The following is a 19,391-nucleotide window of genomic DNA, read 5'->3' as shown; positions in this document are numbered from 1 at the left end:
CAGACACAACTGAGCACGCGTGCACACAGTGTCTAAACACTATACACGAAAGACTATAAGGGCATTTCTCCAAAGATAAACAATGACCAGCAAACATATAAAAAGATGCTTAACACCATCCGTCATTAGGGAAATGTAAATCAAAACCATGATGAAACACCACTTAACACCCACCAGGATGGCTTTTATTAAAAACAAACAACAAAAACTCAAAGAAAAATAACAGGTGTGGGTGAGGACCTGGAGAAACAAACCTTATGCCCTGCTGGTGGGAACGTAAAATGGAGCCGCCCTGCGCAGCCTCGGCATTCCCTCAGAAAGTCAGACACAGCACACACTGCGGATCACACGGACAGAGTGTGCAATCCAGACATTTCATATTTTTTTCTATATTATCTAACTACATAGAATACATTCGATTATAAGCAGTATAATCTAATAGATATCTATTGGGGCTCCCCTGACAGTTCAGCAGTAAAGAACCCACCTGCCAATGCAGGAAACCCAGGTTCAATCCCTGAGCTGGGAAGATTCCCTGAAGAAGGAAATGGCAACACTTCAGTATTCTTGCCTGGCAATTCCCATGGACAGTGGAGACCGGTGGGCTACAGTCCATGGGGTCGCAAAGAGTCAGACATGACTGAGTGACTAAACAACAGATACTATGTCCCAGCAATCCCACTCCTAGGTGTATACCCCCCGAAAATTGAAAACAAGTACTCAAATACTTGTATACAAATATTCAGAGCAGCACTATTCACAACAGCCAAAAGGTAGGAATAACTCAGATGTCCATCAATGGACATACGGATAAACAAAATGTGATACACTGATACAGTGGAACCTTGTTTGGCTATAAAAAGGAATGAAGTACTGTCTGATACATGCTACAGCATAGATGAACCTTAAAAATGTTATGCTCAGTGAAAGAAACCAGACTTCAGTAGCCACATATTGTATGATTCATTTATATGAAATGTCCAAAATAAGTACATCCATAAAGACAGAAAACAAACTGGTGGCTGCCAGGTGCTGGGAGGAGGGAGAATGAGAACTGACTACTTAAGGCGATGAGGGCAGCCTTTTAGGCAGATGAAAATGTTCTGGAACTAGACAGAGCTAGTGGTTACACAACACTGTGAGAGTACTAAAGGCCGCTGAATTGTGCACTTTAAAACACTTAATTCTGTGTTGTGGAAATTTTACCTCAATTTGAGAAACAAAAACAAAACTAGACAAATTCACCGATGCTACTGGAGATTAGGAGAGTAGTTACTGCTTGCAAGAGGCAGACAGCCTTCTGGGGACTGACTTACTCTATTTCTTGACCTGGACACAGGTTTTGGAGTGAGCTTATGATCTGGGCACTTACCTGTGGGGTTTTATATGTCGGTAACAAGCTACAAAAAAACTAGAAGGAAAAACATCCTCACGACAATCCCATTTTACAGATAGGGAAACTGAGGCACAAAGAGGTTCCAGTCGTTGCCTGAGGCTCATGGTTGTTAACTGGGAGAGCTGGGATTGGAACCTGGGTTTGCTCTGTCCAGAGTCATCGACATTGTCTGCCTGTAAACTGGCAGATGTGGCCTGGCCCGGCGGGGCCTGGCAGAGAGTATGCTGAGGCTATGTCAGAAAGGGGACCCGCACATGGCATGCAGGACCTGATCCTTGAGTGGACCTTGCTGAGGAAGAGGCAGCATATGAGCCAGGCGCTGGCTCAGGACTTGGAGCCTGAACCTTGGCGCTGCCACCTCCCTGCTGAAGCCCCAGGCAACTCAGTCTTCCTGCTGAGCTACAGCTTCTGGTCTGCAAGACGGTGCCCACCTCACGGGGCAGTAACGGAAACTCAACAAAACTGGGCCTCCTGCGGACACAGCCCCAGGCCCAGCACAGAGGGGGCACATAGAAAGCTGAGCTGCTGTTATTTTAACCACCAGGAGGAGGGCGGGGTGGCGCACGTGTCTGAACGGCGGCAGGGCCCACCTTGCCCTGCCCACTGATGGCTGCTGCTCGGAAGGACAGGCACTGGGAGACCCAGGAGAGACGTGCACGCGTGCGTGTGGGTACAGTACGGCCAAGACAGGAGGTCGTCTCAGCAGCTTGTCTGGGCTCCCGTAGATGAATGGAGACACTGAAGGCCTGGGAGAGGCTGAGATTCACTCAATGCCACCAACAGCCTCGGGAGCCACTGCCTGACCACAGTTCTCCAGCCACTGCTCGAGCTCTCCCGCCCCAGCCTAGAGAGCCACAGGTCTCAGAAAACTCAGGAGCCTGAGACCCTGGCACAAACTATTACACTCACACCATCCACACACACGATCCCAAGCATCCATTCAACAGTTATTAAGTGCCTACTGCATGCCAAGCACTTTTCTAGGGCACTGGCACTATTCCAGTGAACAAGCCAGATAAAACCCCTGCTCTCATGAAGCTGACAATCCCAGAGGCCTGAGCTGTTGACCCATTTTACAGAAAAGAAACCAAAGCTCAGAAAGATGACACAGTCACACTGAGAGGAAGTGGCAGAGCCGGGGTTAGAACTTTGACACCTGCCAAGGTGCAGAAAGCTCCATCAACACCCCCAAATTCAGGGCCCAATCTGGGCAGGAAGGCCAAGGGGCCTTGAATACCACCTTGCCTGGGAAGGGCGGTAGGGAAGGCTCCTCTCCTCCTCATGCCGGGGGGACAGGCGGGGGGGACCTTCAGCACTGCTCCAGGTGGGTGGGCTGGGACAGTGCAGGGTGCACGGGCATTTCTCCCAGTTTCTGCAGGGCCAGCACACCAGCTTCCCGGCCCACCTCAAGCACGACCAGTCCACTCCCCTCCGCGAACTCAGTCCCCTTCACCCATGCCCCCATTAACTGCGGGGCTCACTCCCTTGCCTCCTTCAGATCTTTATTTAAACACCCCCTTCTTAGTGAGGTCCTCCCTGACCAGCCCCTCTCTGACAGCTCACACTGCTGGGTTTCTCTCCAAGGCACGAGCCACCACTGGACACACTCGTCTACTCAGGTGCCATTGTCTCTCCCACTTAACGTGTGCCATCAATACAAGGACGGGAACTGTGGGCCCGTTTCGTTCACTGCTGTATCCCCAGCACCTAGAATGTGCCTAAAACACGGCAGCTGCTTGATGCGTGTCTGCCGAGTGAATGAGAGCGTGCAGAGTGGCGGCCCCCCCAGGCCAGGCATCCCACTCCACAGGGGAAGGTCGATGGAAGCTAGGACAGCCAGCCTCCTTCAACCCTGGGTGCCTGGACAAGCTGGCTCTCGGCATGAGCTTCTTCCAAGCTGCCTCGTACAGCAGTGAGCTCGTTCAGTGTGGTGGTGCTGGGGCAGAGGCCTGGGGCCCCAGGGTCGAGTCTCTCAGTGTCTCCCCTGTAAGTGACTTCATTTCTTAGCCTCCCAATAGCACAACCAGATCTGGTCCCGAGCTCGCTCACAACATCCTGGGCTTCTGAACGCCAAGAGAGTTCCTGCCCCTTCCACGGCATCAGGCGCCATCGGTCTGGTGCTGTCACGGCTCTGCCCGCCTCCTCCAGCTCGTGCTTGCTCGCTCTGCTCTAGCCACCCTGGCCCACTCTGTTTCCAGGCACACGCCCCCCGCTTTGTCCTCGCTGCCCCATTCCCTGGGACACCCCTGCCTGGCTGTCTGCGTAGCTTGCTCCCTCACCTCCTCCTGGCCTCCATATACTGGCCCCTCCTCAAAGCCGCTTCCATGAACCCCTTCTTTCTTCAGCGTTCCCCTCAGAGTTCCTACTCTTCACAATGGCACTTATCATCACCTGGCATCATGTCTGTCTATCAGTTTATTGTTTGTCCCCAGCCCTTCAAAGGATCGCAAACTCCATGAGGACACCACAGTGCCCCCAAAGCCTGGGATGGCCACCATGCACTCTATGAGTATTTGCTGGATGAATAAATGCTGGGTATTGCCTCACTGTGTTACTTTAGCTAAGTGACTTACCCGCTCTAGGCCTCAGTTTCTTCATCTATAAAATGGGACCATGAACAGGAACCCTTATGCAGAAGCAGAGTTTGAGGCCTGGCCTGGGGGCTCCTGCAGGGGGTCAGCAAGGCCTGGAGACTCAGGCCCAGGCACAGCCACAGCTCCTCCGTCCAGACTACTTTCAAAGAGTCCATGACATGGGCTGGAAAGAAGCCACTGGCGGGGGCGGGCAGGCAGGCAGGGCTCGGAATGTTGGCTCCTCAGGTGGTAAAGACACTGCACCTCTGCCTCTCAGGGCACAGCTTCCAGGAGACCTGGGGCCAAAGGGGGAGACGTGCAATCCCGTGAGTAAATGTAGCCCCTTACCACGCTTGTGGAGCCAGCCTTCCTTGATGACAGACACCTCATTCATGGTGGCAGCGTGACACACTGTCACCTCACTCGGGACAGCTCAGGGCAGAAGGACATGCAGGAGGTGCGCTGGACAGAGCACAGTCTGCAAGACAAGAGAGGAGCCCGTCAGTCAGAGCGGCAGGGGGATATGGCAGCGACCCCTTCCCTTGGGACACCCCTCCTGAAGCCCCTCTGGTGGCTCTGCGAGGGTGGAGCCAGGGAGGGTGGGGAGAGACCAGCCCTTGGGGCCCAGGATGGTGGAGGGGGGCAGTGAGAGGCGGTCGGGTCCCCAGGGACCCAGTCTTGGGAAGGAAAGGACACGACCTTGCCCTCAGAGCCCTCCTCTGGAAGGAGCAGGGGGCCCCAGCTGTGCCCTCGCCCATACTCAGGACCCCTTGCCCAGCAGGGCAGCCCCACCACCGCCACTCCTGACTGGGTGGGAGGCTCCGCCCCCTGCGTCACTCCAGGCCCAGCGCTGAGGTCACCTGGGATGAATCAGACAGCCCTGGGCACCTGAGGGCGTGCTCAAAGCCACCAGGATCTGCCTGCCACCCCCAAACACACAGACACACACGCACACACACGCTCACACTCTCTCCTTTCCAAACCAGGTGCCACCAACCTGCCCTGCCACCTTTAGCAAACCGAGTACCAGCCCCCACCCAGCACCAGGCCACCTCATGTCACTCCCGCAGCCTCCTTGTCCCCACCGGCTGACGAAAGAAAGGAAGGTCTCGGCGCTCTGGATCTTCAACAAGAAAGGAACCTACTGCGTACGCACTTATCTGGGGCCCGGGAGCCAGTCCTGGGGGCTTGACCAAGGCCCTGGTCCTTCCCCAAGACCTCTGCTTCTGTCCTCACGGACCAGCAGCCGACAGACTGACGGACGCCGAGGCCGCTGCTTCGTCTCAGGTTCCCAGGGCGGAGGGGAGAAGGGGGGAGGCAGCCACCAGCTGGGCCCCTACCTGGAGCCACAGGCCTGGCCAAGGGCCATGGAGCCCAAGGCGCCTTTCGCCTTTCCTGGCCTGGGGTTATTTGCGGACAGCAGGTCAGGAGCTACGGTGGCCCCCAGAGAAGCGGCAGCTGGCCCTGGGGACACCGTGGGCATCAGCTTTCTCTCGTGCCCCAGGGGAACTGGTGGGCCGGACACACTACTGCCTGGCATGTGACGGTGGCAGGCTGCCCAGGCCCCGGGCAGAGGGAAGGGAGGTGAGCGGGAGGAAGCCAGAGGAAGACAAGATGGACAGTGACAGGGAAGTAAACAGCAGGTGAGAAACCATGTCCTGGACTCGGGGCTGCAAACACAGGGCCCAGAAGGGGCTCCCTCCCCTGGGAGGTACGGCGGCACCCCAGGGGCTCATGTCCATGGACTGAACACACCCAGGACCACCAGACCCTTACTCCGAAATGTCCCCCAGTCTGTGCTTCGATCCTAATGTGACCAGGGTCTCCACCCCAGCCTGCTGACCAGGTGGCTCAGGTCCAGCGCCGTCCCCTCCCACAAGGACTCCTTCCGGGCCTCCCAACCTCCAATCTGTTTCCCATTCAGCAGCCTGAGAGACCCTCAAATCTGACCTGTGCTTTCCCACGGGCCTCGGGAAAGGCCCAGGCCCCCCAGCTTGGGATTCCGGGGCCCTCCGGCCCTGGCCTCTGCTGCCCGCCACCCCGGCTCAGCCCCGCGGGCCCCACCACCCATCCACTGGCTTCCGGATCACCTCTCCCGCCCCACCTCCCCTCCCACCCAGGCTTTCTCCCTGGGTGCCCAGTCTCTGCTCCCCACCCTATACTCCACCTGAATCTGACCGTGTCCCTTTCTACTCACAACCCTTCCATGGCTCCCCAGAGTGCTCAGAACACACACAAAAAACAAAGTCTTTTCCACCAGAGAAGGCCCAACATAAGTCGAGAGGCACCTAGAAAGCCCTCAAGAAAGGCTAATAACCATGACAAGGATGATCACACACCAGCTACCACCCACCTCCCCAGGTCCTCCTCCCCCACTCCCACTCTCTGCCAGGTTTCTGTCGCTCAGGCTTCCATCCCCAATACCTTTTGTGTACTGGGGTTCTCCCTCTTCTCTAAGGTCTCAGGTGAACCAACGCCTCCTCCAGGAAGCCTTCCTGACCTCAGAGGCTGCACTGGGTGCTCTCTCTGTGCCCCGTGATCGACACTTCCCACACCTATAGGCACTGATTCAGCACACCAGCCCAGCGTCTGGCTGTCCATCGAAGGCACAATGAATAAACCCAAGTCTCTGGTGGGGACATGTGTAAACCTATGGTGGATTCATGCTGATTACAGCAGAAACCAACACAACATTGTAAAGCAATCATCCTCCAATTCAAAATAAATAAATAAATAAGAAGAGACACCACAGAGTTCGCTCTTTTCCTCTGCCACGTGAGGACACAGCAAGATGGCAGCCATCAGTGACCAGGAAGTCAGCACCCACCAGGAACCGGCCCTGTGGATGCCCTCAGCGTGGGCTTCTCAGCCCTGAGAACTGGGAGAAAGTAAAGGCCTGCTCTTCAAGGAAAAAAAAAAAACAATCTCCCCAAAAGATCCCCAGCCCAAGACCAAACACAGCCACAGAAACAATTCCAGAGTCTGTTCATGCCACCGATCTTTTTCTGAGCATGTTCTAAGCTACAGACTCTATCCTGGGTGCAAGACCACGCATCACCAAGACACAGCTCCTGACTTCAGGAAGGTGACACTTCAGTGCAGGAGGCAGACAATATACAGGACACGAGGTCTGATGGTGGCAAAAAAAAAACGAACAGGGGAAAGGAGGGCAGGGAACAGGTGCCGCATTAGCCACATGGTATGGGGGACACGTGAGCCAACACCTGAATTAACCGGGGCGGGGGGAGCACGTGAAAGGAACAGATTTCAGGCAGGGGAATAGCAAGTGCAAAAGCCCTGAGGAAGCTTGGAAAGGAGCTCCGTGAGTGTGGAGAAGCGCCCAGAGACTGGCCCAGGGTGAGGGGCTGGGACAGGGAGGACACTCAGGGCCTGCAAGCAGGTGTGCCGGGGAGTTAGGAATTCCTCTCCAACACAGGGGCCAACACCACTATTTCGCCAGGTGTGAGCTCGGATCAGAATAGGGCTGGGTTCCCCAACTGGGCTGGGACGGAGAACCCAGGGGCCAAAGGAAGAGCGGATGTACAAGTAAAGACAGGGACCCCATGTCCACTCACAGCCCTCCCTTCCTCTCCCCTCCTCCCCACACCCTCCCCAGCCCAACAAGTTCACTTCTCAGAGCCGCTGTGAGCAGCAACCCTGTGCACAGAGGCTCGGCCCACTGCCTGGCCCCCAGTGAACACGCAAACACGTGGTGCCTTCATCAGAGAGACAGACGTGAAGGCGGCCAGGTGTGGCCGAGGTTGCAGAATCCAAGAGCCGGTGCCAGCCGGGTGGCCTTGAGCCCGAGGGTGCATCTCCAGTCTCCCCAATCGCTCCCACCCCCCTACGCCCCCAGAGGGCCATGCCCGTGCCCAGGGCCAGTAATGGCTGATACAGGGGAGGCTTTTACCTTGGGTCTCCCAGCTGGCTGCTGCTCAACACGCTAGAGCCACTTGTTACGTTCTCACTTCAGCAACTAAGCAGCCAGCAGCAGCCAGGGCAGGGGGAGGACCTGGAAGAGCCCCTGCATCCTGTCTGGATCCTGCCCGTCCTCCCACGGAGGGTGGCGTCTCTGCTGAGGTGTCTGACGCAGTCCCGTGGTGATGAAACACCAGCACCGCGGCCAAGAAGATGGCCTGCTCCCTGGGGAGCTGCGGATGGAGGGCACCCAGCATGCAGGGGCCTGCTGGGCCGAGGCCTGCGTGCCCCACGGTGGGGGCCCAACCCCACTCACTGCTGCCTGGGGTGCCTGGGCTTCACTCAGCTGAGGGTCTGGGTAGGAGCTGGAGCTGTGGGTTAGAGGCGAGCCACCTGGGAGGCAAGGTGAAAGGAGCAAGGGCACCTCACAGGAGGGAACACACACACAACGAAGGATTGCGTGCAATATCCTTAGTTATGGGGAAATGCACATCAAAACCATCCACCAAGATGGCTAAAAATTCAAAAACTGACAGCACCAAGTGCTGTCAAGAATGTAAGAGGGGCTAGGGGGTTCCCTGGTGGCTCAGAGGTAAAGAATCCACCTGCCAATGCAGGAGACATGGGTTCAATTCCTGGTACTGAAAGATCCCACATGCCACGGAGCAACTAAGCCTGTGTGCCACAACTACTGAGCGCCCTAGAGCCCGTGCTCCGCAACGAGAGAAGCCGCTGTAACGAGAAGCCCGTGCACCTCAATGACGATTAGCCCCTGCTCACCACAACCAGAGGAAAGCCTGTACAGCAATGAAGACTCAACACGGCCAAAAATAAATAAATTAATAAGTCAATAAAATTTTTTTTTAAAAAAGAATGTTTGAAAGGGGGACTTCCCTGGTGGTCCAGTGCTTAAGGATCAGCCTTCCAATGTGGGGGATGTGAGTTCAATCTCTGGTCAAGGAACTAAGATCCCACATGCCAAGGGCCAACTGAGCCTGTGCACCAAAAGGAAAGATCACACGTGATGCAACCAAGACCCGACACAGCCAAACAGATTCTTGAAAAAAATCAATGAGTAAAAACTGTCAAAAGAATGCAAAGGAACTGCTACTGGTGGGAGTATAAGACAGTTCCACCACAATGGAAAACTGTTTGGCAGTAAGAATTAAAGCTCAACATATCCCTACCCCATGACCCAGCAATTCCACGGCCCTCCAACAGAAATGGGTATATTTGTTTACTAAACGACATGTACTAGAATGTCCACAGCAGCAACATTCGCAGTAACCTCAAAACTGGAAACAGACCAGGTGTCCACCCACAGGAGAATGGATAAACAAACTAAGGTAAATTCATAGGGCTCAAGGCCACTCAGCAAGAAAGAGGATCCAACTCCTGAAGCCTATGACAGGATGAAGCGTGAGAACTTCACCTGGAGTGAAAGAAACCAGATGCGAAATAACCCACTGAGCACGAGTCCACGGACTGCAAGCTCAGAACAGGCAACGCGACACGATTTGTTTCTCACTAGTGAAACTGTGCAGAAGATCAGGAAGCAAATATCCACAGGTCAGGAGAGCTGTTACGTTCGGGAGTGACAGAGGCGGTGGGTTTCTGGGAGCTGACAATGTTCTGTTGTGATCACAAAGCATCACTTTCACAGTTATTTGTCATACTGTACGGTTTAAAACATGTTGAAGATATCTTTATTTCATGACGAAATAACAACAACAACAAAAGAACCTGGGTTTGGGAGCCTGGACGATAACAGGAAGTTAAACTCAGGCCTCCTGGCCTCCAGGGCCCCCTCCAACCCCAGGCTAGCTCGCCTGGATTTTCACCTCAAGGCCAGTCACCGATGAATAAGGAAGAGGAATCTAGGGCCTGGATTTCAACCCCAGGCTCTGCTGCTCCTTGGCCCTCCTGAGCCTTAGTGCTCCCATCTGTACAATGATCCAGCCAGAGGAAGGACACGCACCCTGAAGGGTGGGGCTTGAGTTTGGGTGAGTATTTTTAACACAGAAGAAAGCGGAATGAGAATGAAAATCACCACCTGCTGCGGTCAGCTCTCAGCAGGGAAAAGAGAGGTGACTGGAGACAGGTCCCTGAAGGGACTCTGACGGCCCTAGCAGGGTTTGATTTTTAAATATCTGCTAAGTACATGGTAAATATCACTGACTCGTTCCACAGTATGTCTCAAACACTCTCCTCCATTTTTTCTTTAATTTTAGGCTTTATTTCTGCCTGTCTGCCTCATAGGTCTTATATCTCAATGGTTTCGAAACTGCCTCGGAAGTTTCATCTCACCCTGCTGGGGTCATGTCCGTTAGAGGCGATTTACAGGATGACGCAGGGTGGCGGATGACAAGGCAGGGGAGAGAGGCTGTCTCGTCCTACCTGGCAGCCGTCAGAAAGGGCTGGGCCCTGGAAAGGTTCCTTCCAGACTTCTTTCCTCAAGTGTAAAATCAGGGTCACTGTGGTTCCTGCCACCAGGGGGACTGTGTGGCCTAGGTGAGCCCAGTGCTTCTGTCCTCCCCTCTCACACTCCAGGATCCTTGACCACCTGGGCCAGAGGAAACTGCTCTCCCCCAAACCCTGCCATGTCCCCACCTCACCTAGAGTGAAAGAAGCCAAAGTCCTTACAGGAGCCCCAGAACCCTGTTCTGCATCATCTCCTCTTCACTCCTCCAAACACTCCGTGGCACTGGTGCCTCCGACCCACCAGAGGCTCCCCCCACCTGCACTCCTGCCCCCGACCTCAGGACCCTTGCACATGCTACCCCCTCAGTGAGAACTGTCTTCTTCAAGTCTCTGTGGGCCCCGCCTGGTTTTCTTCAGCCTCTGTTCACATGTCTCCGCCTATGTGAAGTCACACTGTCCTCCATAGTCAAAAGTGTACCTGTTACCTTTCACAAAAGTGAAGTGCTTACTGTCACTGACACTACTGTACACGTTTACTTGTTCACAAGTTTACTGTCGACCTCTCTCCACTGTGACGTCAGCATGGTGAGGGCAGGGCTCCAGCCTGCTTGGGCACTGCTGGGTTCTCGGCATCTCCCACGGCGCTGGGTCCACAGTGGGCACTCAGTAACTATCTGTGGAATCAATGTGTGTAAGAGGGAAGCCCTATGCTCAGAACATGTTCAGAATCAGTTAAATTCCTTTCCCTGCCACTCGTCAAGTCTTTTTCTCTCATCTCCTCTCCCTGACCTGCTTTCTACACCAGACAGCACCGATGGGACGAGGGGGAGGCAGAGGCACTGCATCTCCTGGAGCTGCAGACAGTGAGGAGGGGCGCCTTTCTGACACCCTGATCCCCCAGGAGCCTGTCACCCGCCCTGTAATCTTCACCTTACCCACTCCCAGGAGGACTTGCTCGGGAGGGAAATTCAATAGGCACTTGTTGTTTGACAGGCAGCGTCTGCCGGTGGGAATCTGGGCAGGCAAAACGACTCCCTCACTCACCACCTGCAGCTCTGGGAACCGACCCCATGTTCTGTGAGGGCCCGTCAGCAAAACTGATAAAGTAGAAAATGCACATGTCCTCAGAGCAATTTCTCTTGCACAAATCGCTTATGCAGGTGCACAGAGGTTCTCAGGCGAAGTTTCTCAACCTCAGCACCAGTGACATTTAGATAATTCTTGTCGTGGGGCTGTCTTGAGACCTGGAGAAGGTTTGCAGCATCCTGGTCTCTGCTTGCTAAAACCAGCAGCATGACCTCCCCCGGAGTTCTGACCATCAAATATGTCTTCAGACATGACCCAGTGTCCCTTGGGGGCCAAACCAACAGGTGAGAATGCCATTCTGAGGATATCGTTGCTGGAATAGTGAAAGCCAGGGAGCAGTCTAAATGCCCACAACAAGGGTCCGGTATCATCCCAATGGCTGACATTATGCCAGTACTAAGTGTCAACGCCTACACAGCACTTGGTACATGTCAGGCACACCTAAGTGTTTTGTACATGCCAATTCAACTCTCACAGAAACTCTCTGCGGCAGGTACTCTTTAGCTGAGGATTTTTTTTTAATCTTCTTGTATAATTATATTAATTTTTTTTTGTTTTTTGGCCACCTCGCATGGCTTACAGGATCTTAGTTTCCCAACCAGGGACTGAACCCCGGCCCTTCAGTGAAAGAGCAACATACTAACCACTATACCTCCAGGGATTTCCCACAGCCCTCTTATCCTCTCCATTTTCATGAAGGAACTAAGCCGCCGCTAGAGTGAAATGACTTGCCCCATCACCTGATCAGAAGTACGGAGCTAGGCTGGCACCACACAGTGCCACGTGGCTGGTGGAGTTTTATTGTGGTTGTTCAGTCGCTCAGTCGTGTCTGACTCTGCGACCCCACGCACTACAGCACGCCAGGCTTCCCTGTCCTTCACCATCTCCGTGAGCTTGCTCAAACTCATGTCCACTGAGTCAGTGATGCCATCCAACCATCTCAACCTCTGTCACCCTCTTCTTCGCTTGCCCTCAAGCTTTTCCAGCATCAGACTTTTCCAGAGTCGGCTCTTCACATCAGGTGGTCAAAGTACTGGAGCTTCAGCTTCAGCCCTTTCAATGAATGTTCAGGCTGGTGCCGTAAGGGAGACCTGGAATCAGGTTCCTGTGCCTCAACTTCTAGCCTCCCCCAAGTCTCAGTTCCATTCTCTGTGCAGTGAGGATGATAGCAGTGCCTCCATTACAGGCTGCTGTGTGGGAAGGGCCTAGCACAGCACCCCACCCTCCATGAGGGTCCACCCACCTGACAGAACACAACCAGGCGTCCCACGTGCGAGACCCAACCTCGACGTGACGTGCTGACGCTGCCCATCAGCGTTCAGTGCGCTCCCGCACAAGAGACTATCAACCTGATCCCTTTCGGAAGCACAAACATGTCCCCACCACATCGCCTCAATTCGGACCGGCTTCTTTTTTCACGAGCTGACATTACTGAGATCGACGGGCATCACACAATCCACGTATAACTTCATTTGCAGCATCCTTGGCAGAAAAGCGGCTATACGATCAACAACAGATCTTATGGGGAATAGAGTCTTCCACAGGAGGGCAGGAGGTCCACGGTAAATGTCACATGCAGAGAAGGAACTGTGCCGAAGAGCCAATAGAGGCAGACTAACGGGAGCAGGAGTGAAGGTGGCCTTGGGAACCAAATGCATCTCAACCTCAGCTCCGCCACCTGCCGTGTGACCTTGGGCAGGTGTTCCCCTAGCTCCACCAGTTTCCTAATTCACAGATTAGAGATAACAAAGCTCCAAGGTTGCTGTGAGGATTAAATGAGTTCATCCACGTGAGGTCCTTCAAACAGCGCCCGAGACAGCGACTGCACAACACCTGTCACCTGTCATCCTTTCCCCTGAAGGCAGAGACACAGGGACACAACATGCTTCTGGACCATGAACTTCTACCTACACTGCCTCCTTGGTGAGCAGGCGGCACTGAAGACAGCTCTTTCTCTCTTGATCACCACACGCTCCCCGCAACTGCCCCATCTGTCTACTCAGAGCAGGTAGGACTGAAGACAGGATGAAGATGGGGGTGGGCTGCAAACAACACTGGGACAAGAATAAGCACAGAGCAGGCTTCCTTCTGCTCCCTACCAACCTGAGCCTTAGAGCACCCACAGAAATCATGTCAAATGTTTGAGTCTGCCTGGCCATAGACCCAAAACACGCTGAGAGCACCATGCTGCAGACAGTTCAGTTCAGTCACTCAGTTGTGTCTGACTCTGCGACCCTATGGACTCCAAGAGTTTACTCAAACTCATGTCCATTGAGTTGGTGATGCCATCCAACCATCTCATCCTCTGTTGTCCCCTTCTCCTCCCGCCTTCAATCTTTCCCAGCATCAGGGTCTTTTCAAATGAGTCAGTTCTTGCCATCAGGTGGCCAAAGTATTGGAGTTTCAGCTTCAGCATCAGTCCTTCCAATGAATATTCAGGACTGATTTCCTTGAGGATGGACTGGTTGGATCTCCTTGCAGTCCAAGGGACTCTCAAGAGTCTTCTCCAACACCACAGTTCAAAGGCAACAATTCTTCGGTGCTCAGCTTTCTTTACAGTCCAGCTCTCACATCCATACATGACTACTGGAAAAACCATAGCTTTGACTAAACGGACCTTTGTTGGCAAAATAATGTCTCTGCTTTTTAATATGCTGTCTAGGTTGGTCATAGCTTTTCTTCCAAGGAGCAAGCGTCTTTTAATTTCATGGCTGCAGTCACCATCTGCAGCCAGAGGGACCCTCAAACTCAGCTCAGCTCTGGGATCACATCACAGACCCTTATGAAGGCCGCAAGGGCCCACTAGAGGAAGTCCCTGCCTGTTCTCCAGCCTCACTGGTCAGTATGCTCCCCCCATCAACTTTCCCCTTTACTCCTTGCTCTCTCCCTCCCTCCACCCCAGGGCCTTTGCACATGCTAGTTCCCCTATCAGACACAGTGCTTACCCATCTTCACATGCTAAACCCTCGTTTCCTCAGGGAAGCCTGTCCTGACTGCTCCCGGCCCATGAGTCACAGGCCTTCAGAGCTCAGCTTTCCTGTCTCCTCACAGCACTTACCTCTACTGTGCTCAGTCACTCGTATAAGTCTCTGTTAACAGTGCCTCCCCGCCAAGACTAAGAGCTCCGCGAGGCAGAGACAGGGTCGGACCCGATCCGCACTGTGTCCCCAACCTCACCCAGCCAGGGCCAGGCCCAGAGCTTTCATTAATTCAGGATGGGGGTGGCAAACAGAACCACAGATTTGGAGCTCCGAGTTCTGCCAAGTGAAGGTGAAACAAAAAATCCTGCCTCCACTCATTCCACAAATATGGCGCCTGTGCTGTGTCAGCACTGCTCTGGTCACCGGCAAGGCGGCACTGACCAAAACAGCACTCCCTGCCCCGGGGGAATTTACAGGGGGGAGGGCGGGGGAGAGTGGACAGGCATTAAAACACAAGCAAGTTAAATAAACAGGTGAGCTATACAGTACATCAGGATTTGACAAATGCTGTGGAGAAAGGCATACAGAGGACTAGGTGTGTGGGAACAGGGCGAGGGTTTCCGATTTTGTAAACGGTGGTCAGAGCAGGGCTCACTGACACAGTGCAATCTGAGTGGAAATCTGAAAGAGATGTGGAAGCTTCATGGAGACCGAGGGGAGGGCAGTCCAGGCCGAGGGAGAATGGCACGAAGGTGTGGACTCTGTGAGACACAGTCAGGAGGTGCGGGGTGGGAAGCAAGGCACCACGTGGCTACAGAGAAAGCTGGGGACCTGGCTGGGCAAGGCCTGGGAGGCCACTACACGGGCTGTGGCTAGGAATTCCCTAGCAGGACAGTGGTTAGGACTCGGGGCTCTCACTGCAGGGGTCCGGGTTCAATCCCTGGTCGGAGAACTAAGTCTCAGGTACCACGTGGCATGGCAAAAAAAAAAACGACAACAATGGGCTGTGGTTATTTCCTGGGGAGAGATGGGAACTGCCAGCTTGAAGAGGGAGCAGTGTATGGAACCCCTGGCCCCAGCGAGGCAAGAGCTGTCCCCAGGAGAAGCACTATGCACTGGCCTGAGACTCCCAGCACCTGGTTCCCTTGGGGACTAAAGGACCCATACCTCACAGATGGGAAAACTGAGGCCACGAGGCTGTAAGCAGGACACGGCTGACAAGATGGGATCACAGTGTCCCAGCCTGAGCCTCTTCCACCTCCCTCTTCCCTCAGTCCCAAGAAATCGAGCCCCATCCCACCCCAGCCAGCCCTCCCTTACCACCCTTGATGCCCTGCAGAACTGGGCTTCCCAGCATACACAAGCATGTCTGTACGCGCGCGCGCGCGCGCGCACACACACACACACACACACACACACACACACACAGCCCTTACAGTCTGGCTGAGGGGCTCCTCCCTCACAGCAGACATTGCTCCACATCGCCACCATCTGCCTGCCTCCCCAGCCACGAGATCAGAGGGGTGTTGGTGGTGTGAGCCCCCACCTCATCCCTAGGGCACCTTGGAGCAAAGACACAGGGTCCTGACCAGGGCCTGTGAGCACATTTACTGAGTGCTCACAGTGGGCCAAGCCTGGATGGGTATGACAATCCTGCCCGCAGCAACCCTGTGAAGTAGATGCTATGACTACCCATTCTTCTGAAGAAGAAACTGAGACCCAGTGAGAATAAACCGCATGCCCAAGACCGTAACGGCAGGTGGATGCAGACAAGAGAATTTTCTGTAATGATGCAAGCGGGGCTACTAGGGCTAGTCCAACTGAAGAACTAAATTTTCACTTTAATTGTAACTACTTAAAATTTAAATAGCCCCTCATGGCCAGTGGCTAGCACAGTGGAGGTGCAGCTCTACAGAACCTCTGTCAATGAGGCACCAGGAGCCTGAAGGCAGGGGTGCGGGTGGGGGTGAGCCAAGTACCACGGGTGCTCAGCGGCCCAGGGCTGGATCATCCCGGCCTGCCGAGGAGCCACTCCCACACTACACCGTCACTCCCCGGCCCTGACCCTGACCCACTCACCCCAGAGTGAGACCCACACCCACACCTGCCCCTGTTCGATTCAAATCCTGACCACCACTTCCAGGCTGCGAGGGACGCTTCTCCGAACGTCAGCATTCTCGTCTACAAAACTGGATCCTAACACCAACCTGACCAGGCATTTATTTTGTTATTTCAAAAGATGCCTTTTTTGACAACCCAGAGTTGTCGTGGGGACCCCATGAGACATGCTACAAGCACAGCTGACAGTGAGGCCAGTGCTCTGGAAGACAGACAGCAATTACACCAAGGCTAACTCTTCTAAGTCAAGGCCAGCCTGAGCCTCAGTTAGCCAGAGCTATGGTGGAAGTGGCAGCTATGTTAATACTGTCACTAGCAGGTTAAAAGGACTCACCCAGATGATTCATGACATGCCCATATTAACGTTTCAAAACTACCATTTAAATGAAAACACACAGCTAAAAAAAGCAGACAACTTGCAGACACTACCCCAAAAGACAAGCTCAGCACCCCGCACTGTCACCCCCCCCAACTAGCTCTTTGGACTCCCATTTGAGAAGCATGACCCTAGGGAACCCCAGGCCTGGCCAAATGACCTGGTCTGCCACCCTCCTCTCCTCCTCTCCCAGCTCCAGCACAGTGGCCTACTCTCAGGGTCACCACCACATCAAGGGATCTCCCACCTCAGGGCCTTTACCCACACTCGACCCTGCCTGGCCCATTTCTTCCGGCAATTCACCTCGTGGCCTGAATGCCTCACCTCAGGAGATCTCCCCAAGGCCCTTCCCACCAAGGCCAGCTAGATCTCTGCTCCCTTCCTCAGGGCACTAGCAGGGCAAACACTCCCTCTCTGCATCCTCCTCTAAACCAGGTGTTGCCCTCTGGCATCCAGAACTATATGGGCCACAAAGTGAGATAATCTGGTGAGAGAAGGGAATCCACAAACAACCACACACAGCCAAGGGCTGGCTCCGGAAGCCATTCAGGAATCAGACTCCAAGGCAGGGGGTAGGGAACCCCCTCACCCCTTCCCCCTGGCCTCTGTCAAGGAAAGGATGGGGCTGGCCAAGGTCAAGACTCCACGGGCCATAGCGGATAGAGACAGGCAGCCACATGCCATCTCCCAAGCAGACATTGTATGGATCTAACTCAGTCATTTCCAGGACAACTGAGACTTGCTTTGTGCCAGCTCTGTCTAGAAGGAAAGAAAGCAAAAAAAAAAAGATCATTAGAACAACAGTAGCAATCCCAGAAACAATGGCCGTGGCGTTGATCAGAAGCAGAAGAGCCAATCTTAAAAAGGCAGACTTGACCCCAGATAGAGCTAGATTCAAATTTCATATCTGTCACCTACTAAAACTTTAACTTTGGGTAAAGCTGATAACCTTCCAAGCCTTCATCTGGGGAGAAGACCTGCCCTAAGCTCTCAGGCTGTGCTGGGGAGCAGTGCCTGGCAGGGAGAGCCCGCTCTGCCAGTTCTCAACAACCACACGGCATTCTATGCAGCACTGTGCACCTCAATTTCCCATCCACAAATTGGGGGGACTGCTGCCTACCTCACAGGCTGCTGTGTGTCTGAGGGAGCAGGCGCAGAGTGCTCAGAGCGTCTGCTGGGTGATGGGCATGCCCCCTCCCCAGCAGAAGCCTCAGCTGACTGGCCTGCCACCCCTTCCCTGCCAACCCCCAAGCCCAGGCTGGATGCATCCAGAGCCCCTTCTCCACTCCCAGGTGCCCAGCCCGACAATCTCCAGCAACAGCAGCTCAGATCTGCCAAGCACCTTCTCTAGACACCCATGCCATGTACTCTGACATGCTAGCTCCATGAACTCTCCCTCCAGAGCCTCTCGGAAGGGACAGCCCCCTTTCAGAGAGATGAAATGAGGCCCCCAGAGCTACAAGGCAACCGAGAGAGGAGCCAGGAGCAGGGTTCACACCCAGGTTGGCTGCCCCCAGCCCGAACTCCTACACAATGACCCACAGATGATGAACACCTTGAGACTAGGCTGGAAAGGCCGGGCGGCGGGGTGGGGGGGTGGCGAGGGAGTGGCAGGCACCTCAGCCCGTTCGGAAAAGGGCCCACAAGGTGGCAAAGCAAGGCAGCCTTGGATTTCTGGCCTCACCCATAGAAACAACATCTGTGGAAGCGCTTCCTGGGCAGGACAGCTGGGCCTGAGGAACTTCCTGCGGGAACTTCCTGCGGGAACCTCTGACATGCAGGCTCCCCTGGCCAGCCCGGCTCACTGTTCCCTGTTCCGGCACCCAGGGCAGCCAGGCCCTGATGTGGGCGGGCGCCGGGGGGTGCTGAGCTGGAGGCCAGGCTGAGCTCCTACCCCAGCTCCCTCGCTCCCTCCCTCCTGGTCCTGCTCCCAGGGCCATCTCCCCAAGCTGGGCCTCTTGCTGCTTGGCTGGTTGTCCAGAGGAGCCTGCCACGGAACCGCCCCACCGTGCAGCCCAGAGGCCTGGTGGCTGACAGTCTTTCACTGAGAGCTCTTGGGAAGCTGAAGAGAGGCCTAGGGAGGGGTGGGTGTCCCTGGAATCCCTGGAGGCTTGGAGATCAACTGCCAAAGATGCTCCCTTCCAATCCCCCTTCCCAAGGGGTTTCTGGAGGCCCACGGATGTCTGCTCTGAGGGGCTCTGCTCCTTCCAGGAAGACACTCCAGACAGAGCCTGGGAAGAGCCAGGCTCCTGCTTACCACGCTAACCCTTAAATTCCAGGCTCATGTGTGGGGTTAGAGGTTGCCCTCATCCCTGATTATCAAGCACTTTCCTGGGCTGGGGGCGAGGAGGGCCTCGGGAGCCACTCTGCCCAAAAACAAAGTCTGTCAGTGTTGGAGGAACCAGCACAGGTTACCGGGGCTCTCCAGGCCTCAGTTTTCACTCCTGGGAGGTGGGAAAGTGAAGTCGCTCAGTCGTGTCCAACTCTTCGCGACCCCATGGACTGTAGCCTACCAGGCTCCTCCATCCATGGGATTTTCCAGGCAAGAGAACTGGAGTGGGTTGCCATTTCCCTCTCCAGAT

At 54.6% G+C, this 19,391-nt stretch overlaps 1 protein-coding gene across 7 annotated transcripts in view; it reads right to left on the bottom strand.

The window, feature by feature from the left end:
• Positions 1–19,391, bottom strand: part of AKT2 (AKT serine/threonine kinase 2) — a 47,756-nt gene that overhangs the window by 23,040 nt on the left and 5,325 nt on the right. For 6 of the 7 annotated variants that reach the window (XM_081516352.1, XM_081516353.1, XM_081516348.1 and 3 more), the window contains exon 2: positions 4,318–4,447. Coding sequence is in view for 5 of the 7 variants with exons in the window: in XM_081516348.1 (XP_081372474.1) it covers positions 4,318–4,363 (46 nt within the window). In the remaining 2 variants the exon portion in view is untranslated. Of the gene's footprint in view, positions 1–4,317; positions 4,448–19,391 lie in introns of those variants that run through there. The other variant, XM_081516351.1, reaches the window with a different exon arrangement.

Source organism: Giraffa tippelskirchi, chromosome 7, assembly GCF_054371585.1.
Source record: "Giraffa tippelskirchi isolate mGirTip1 chromosome 7, T2T-mGirTip1v1.2.pri, whole genome shotgun sequence".
In the NCBI taxonomy this organism is placed as follows: domain Eukaryota; kingdom Metazoa; phylum Chordata; class Mammalia; order Artiodactyla; family Giraffidae; genus Giraffa; species Giraffa tippelskirchi.
This window is presented reverse-complemented; position numbering and strand designations above follow the sequence as displayed.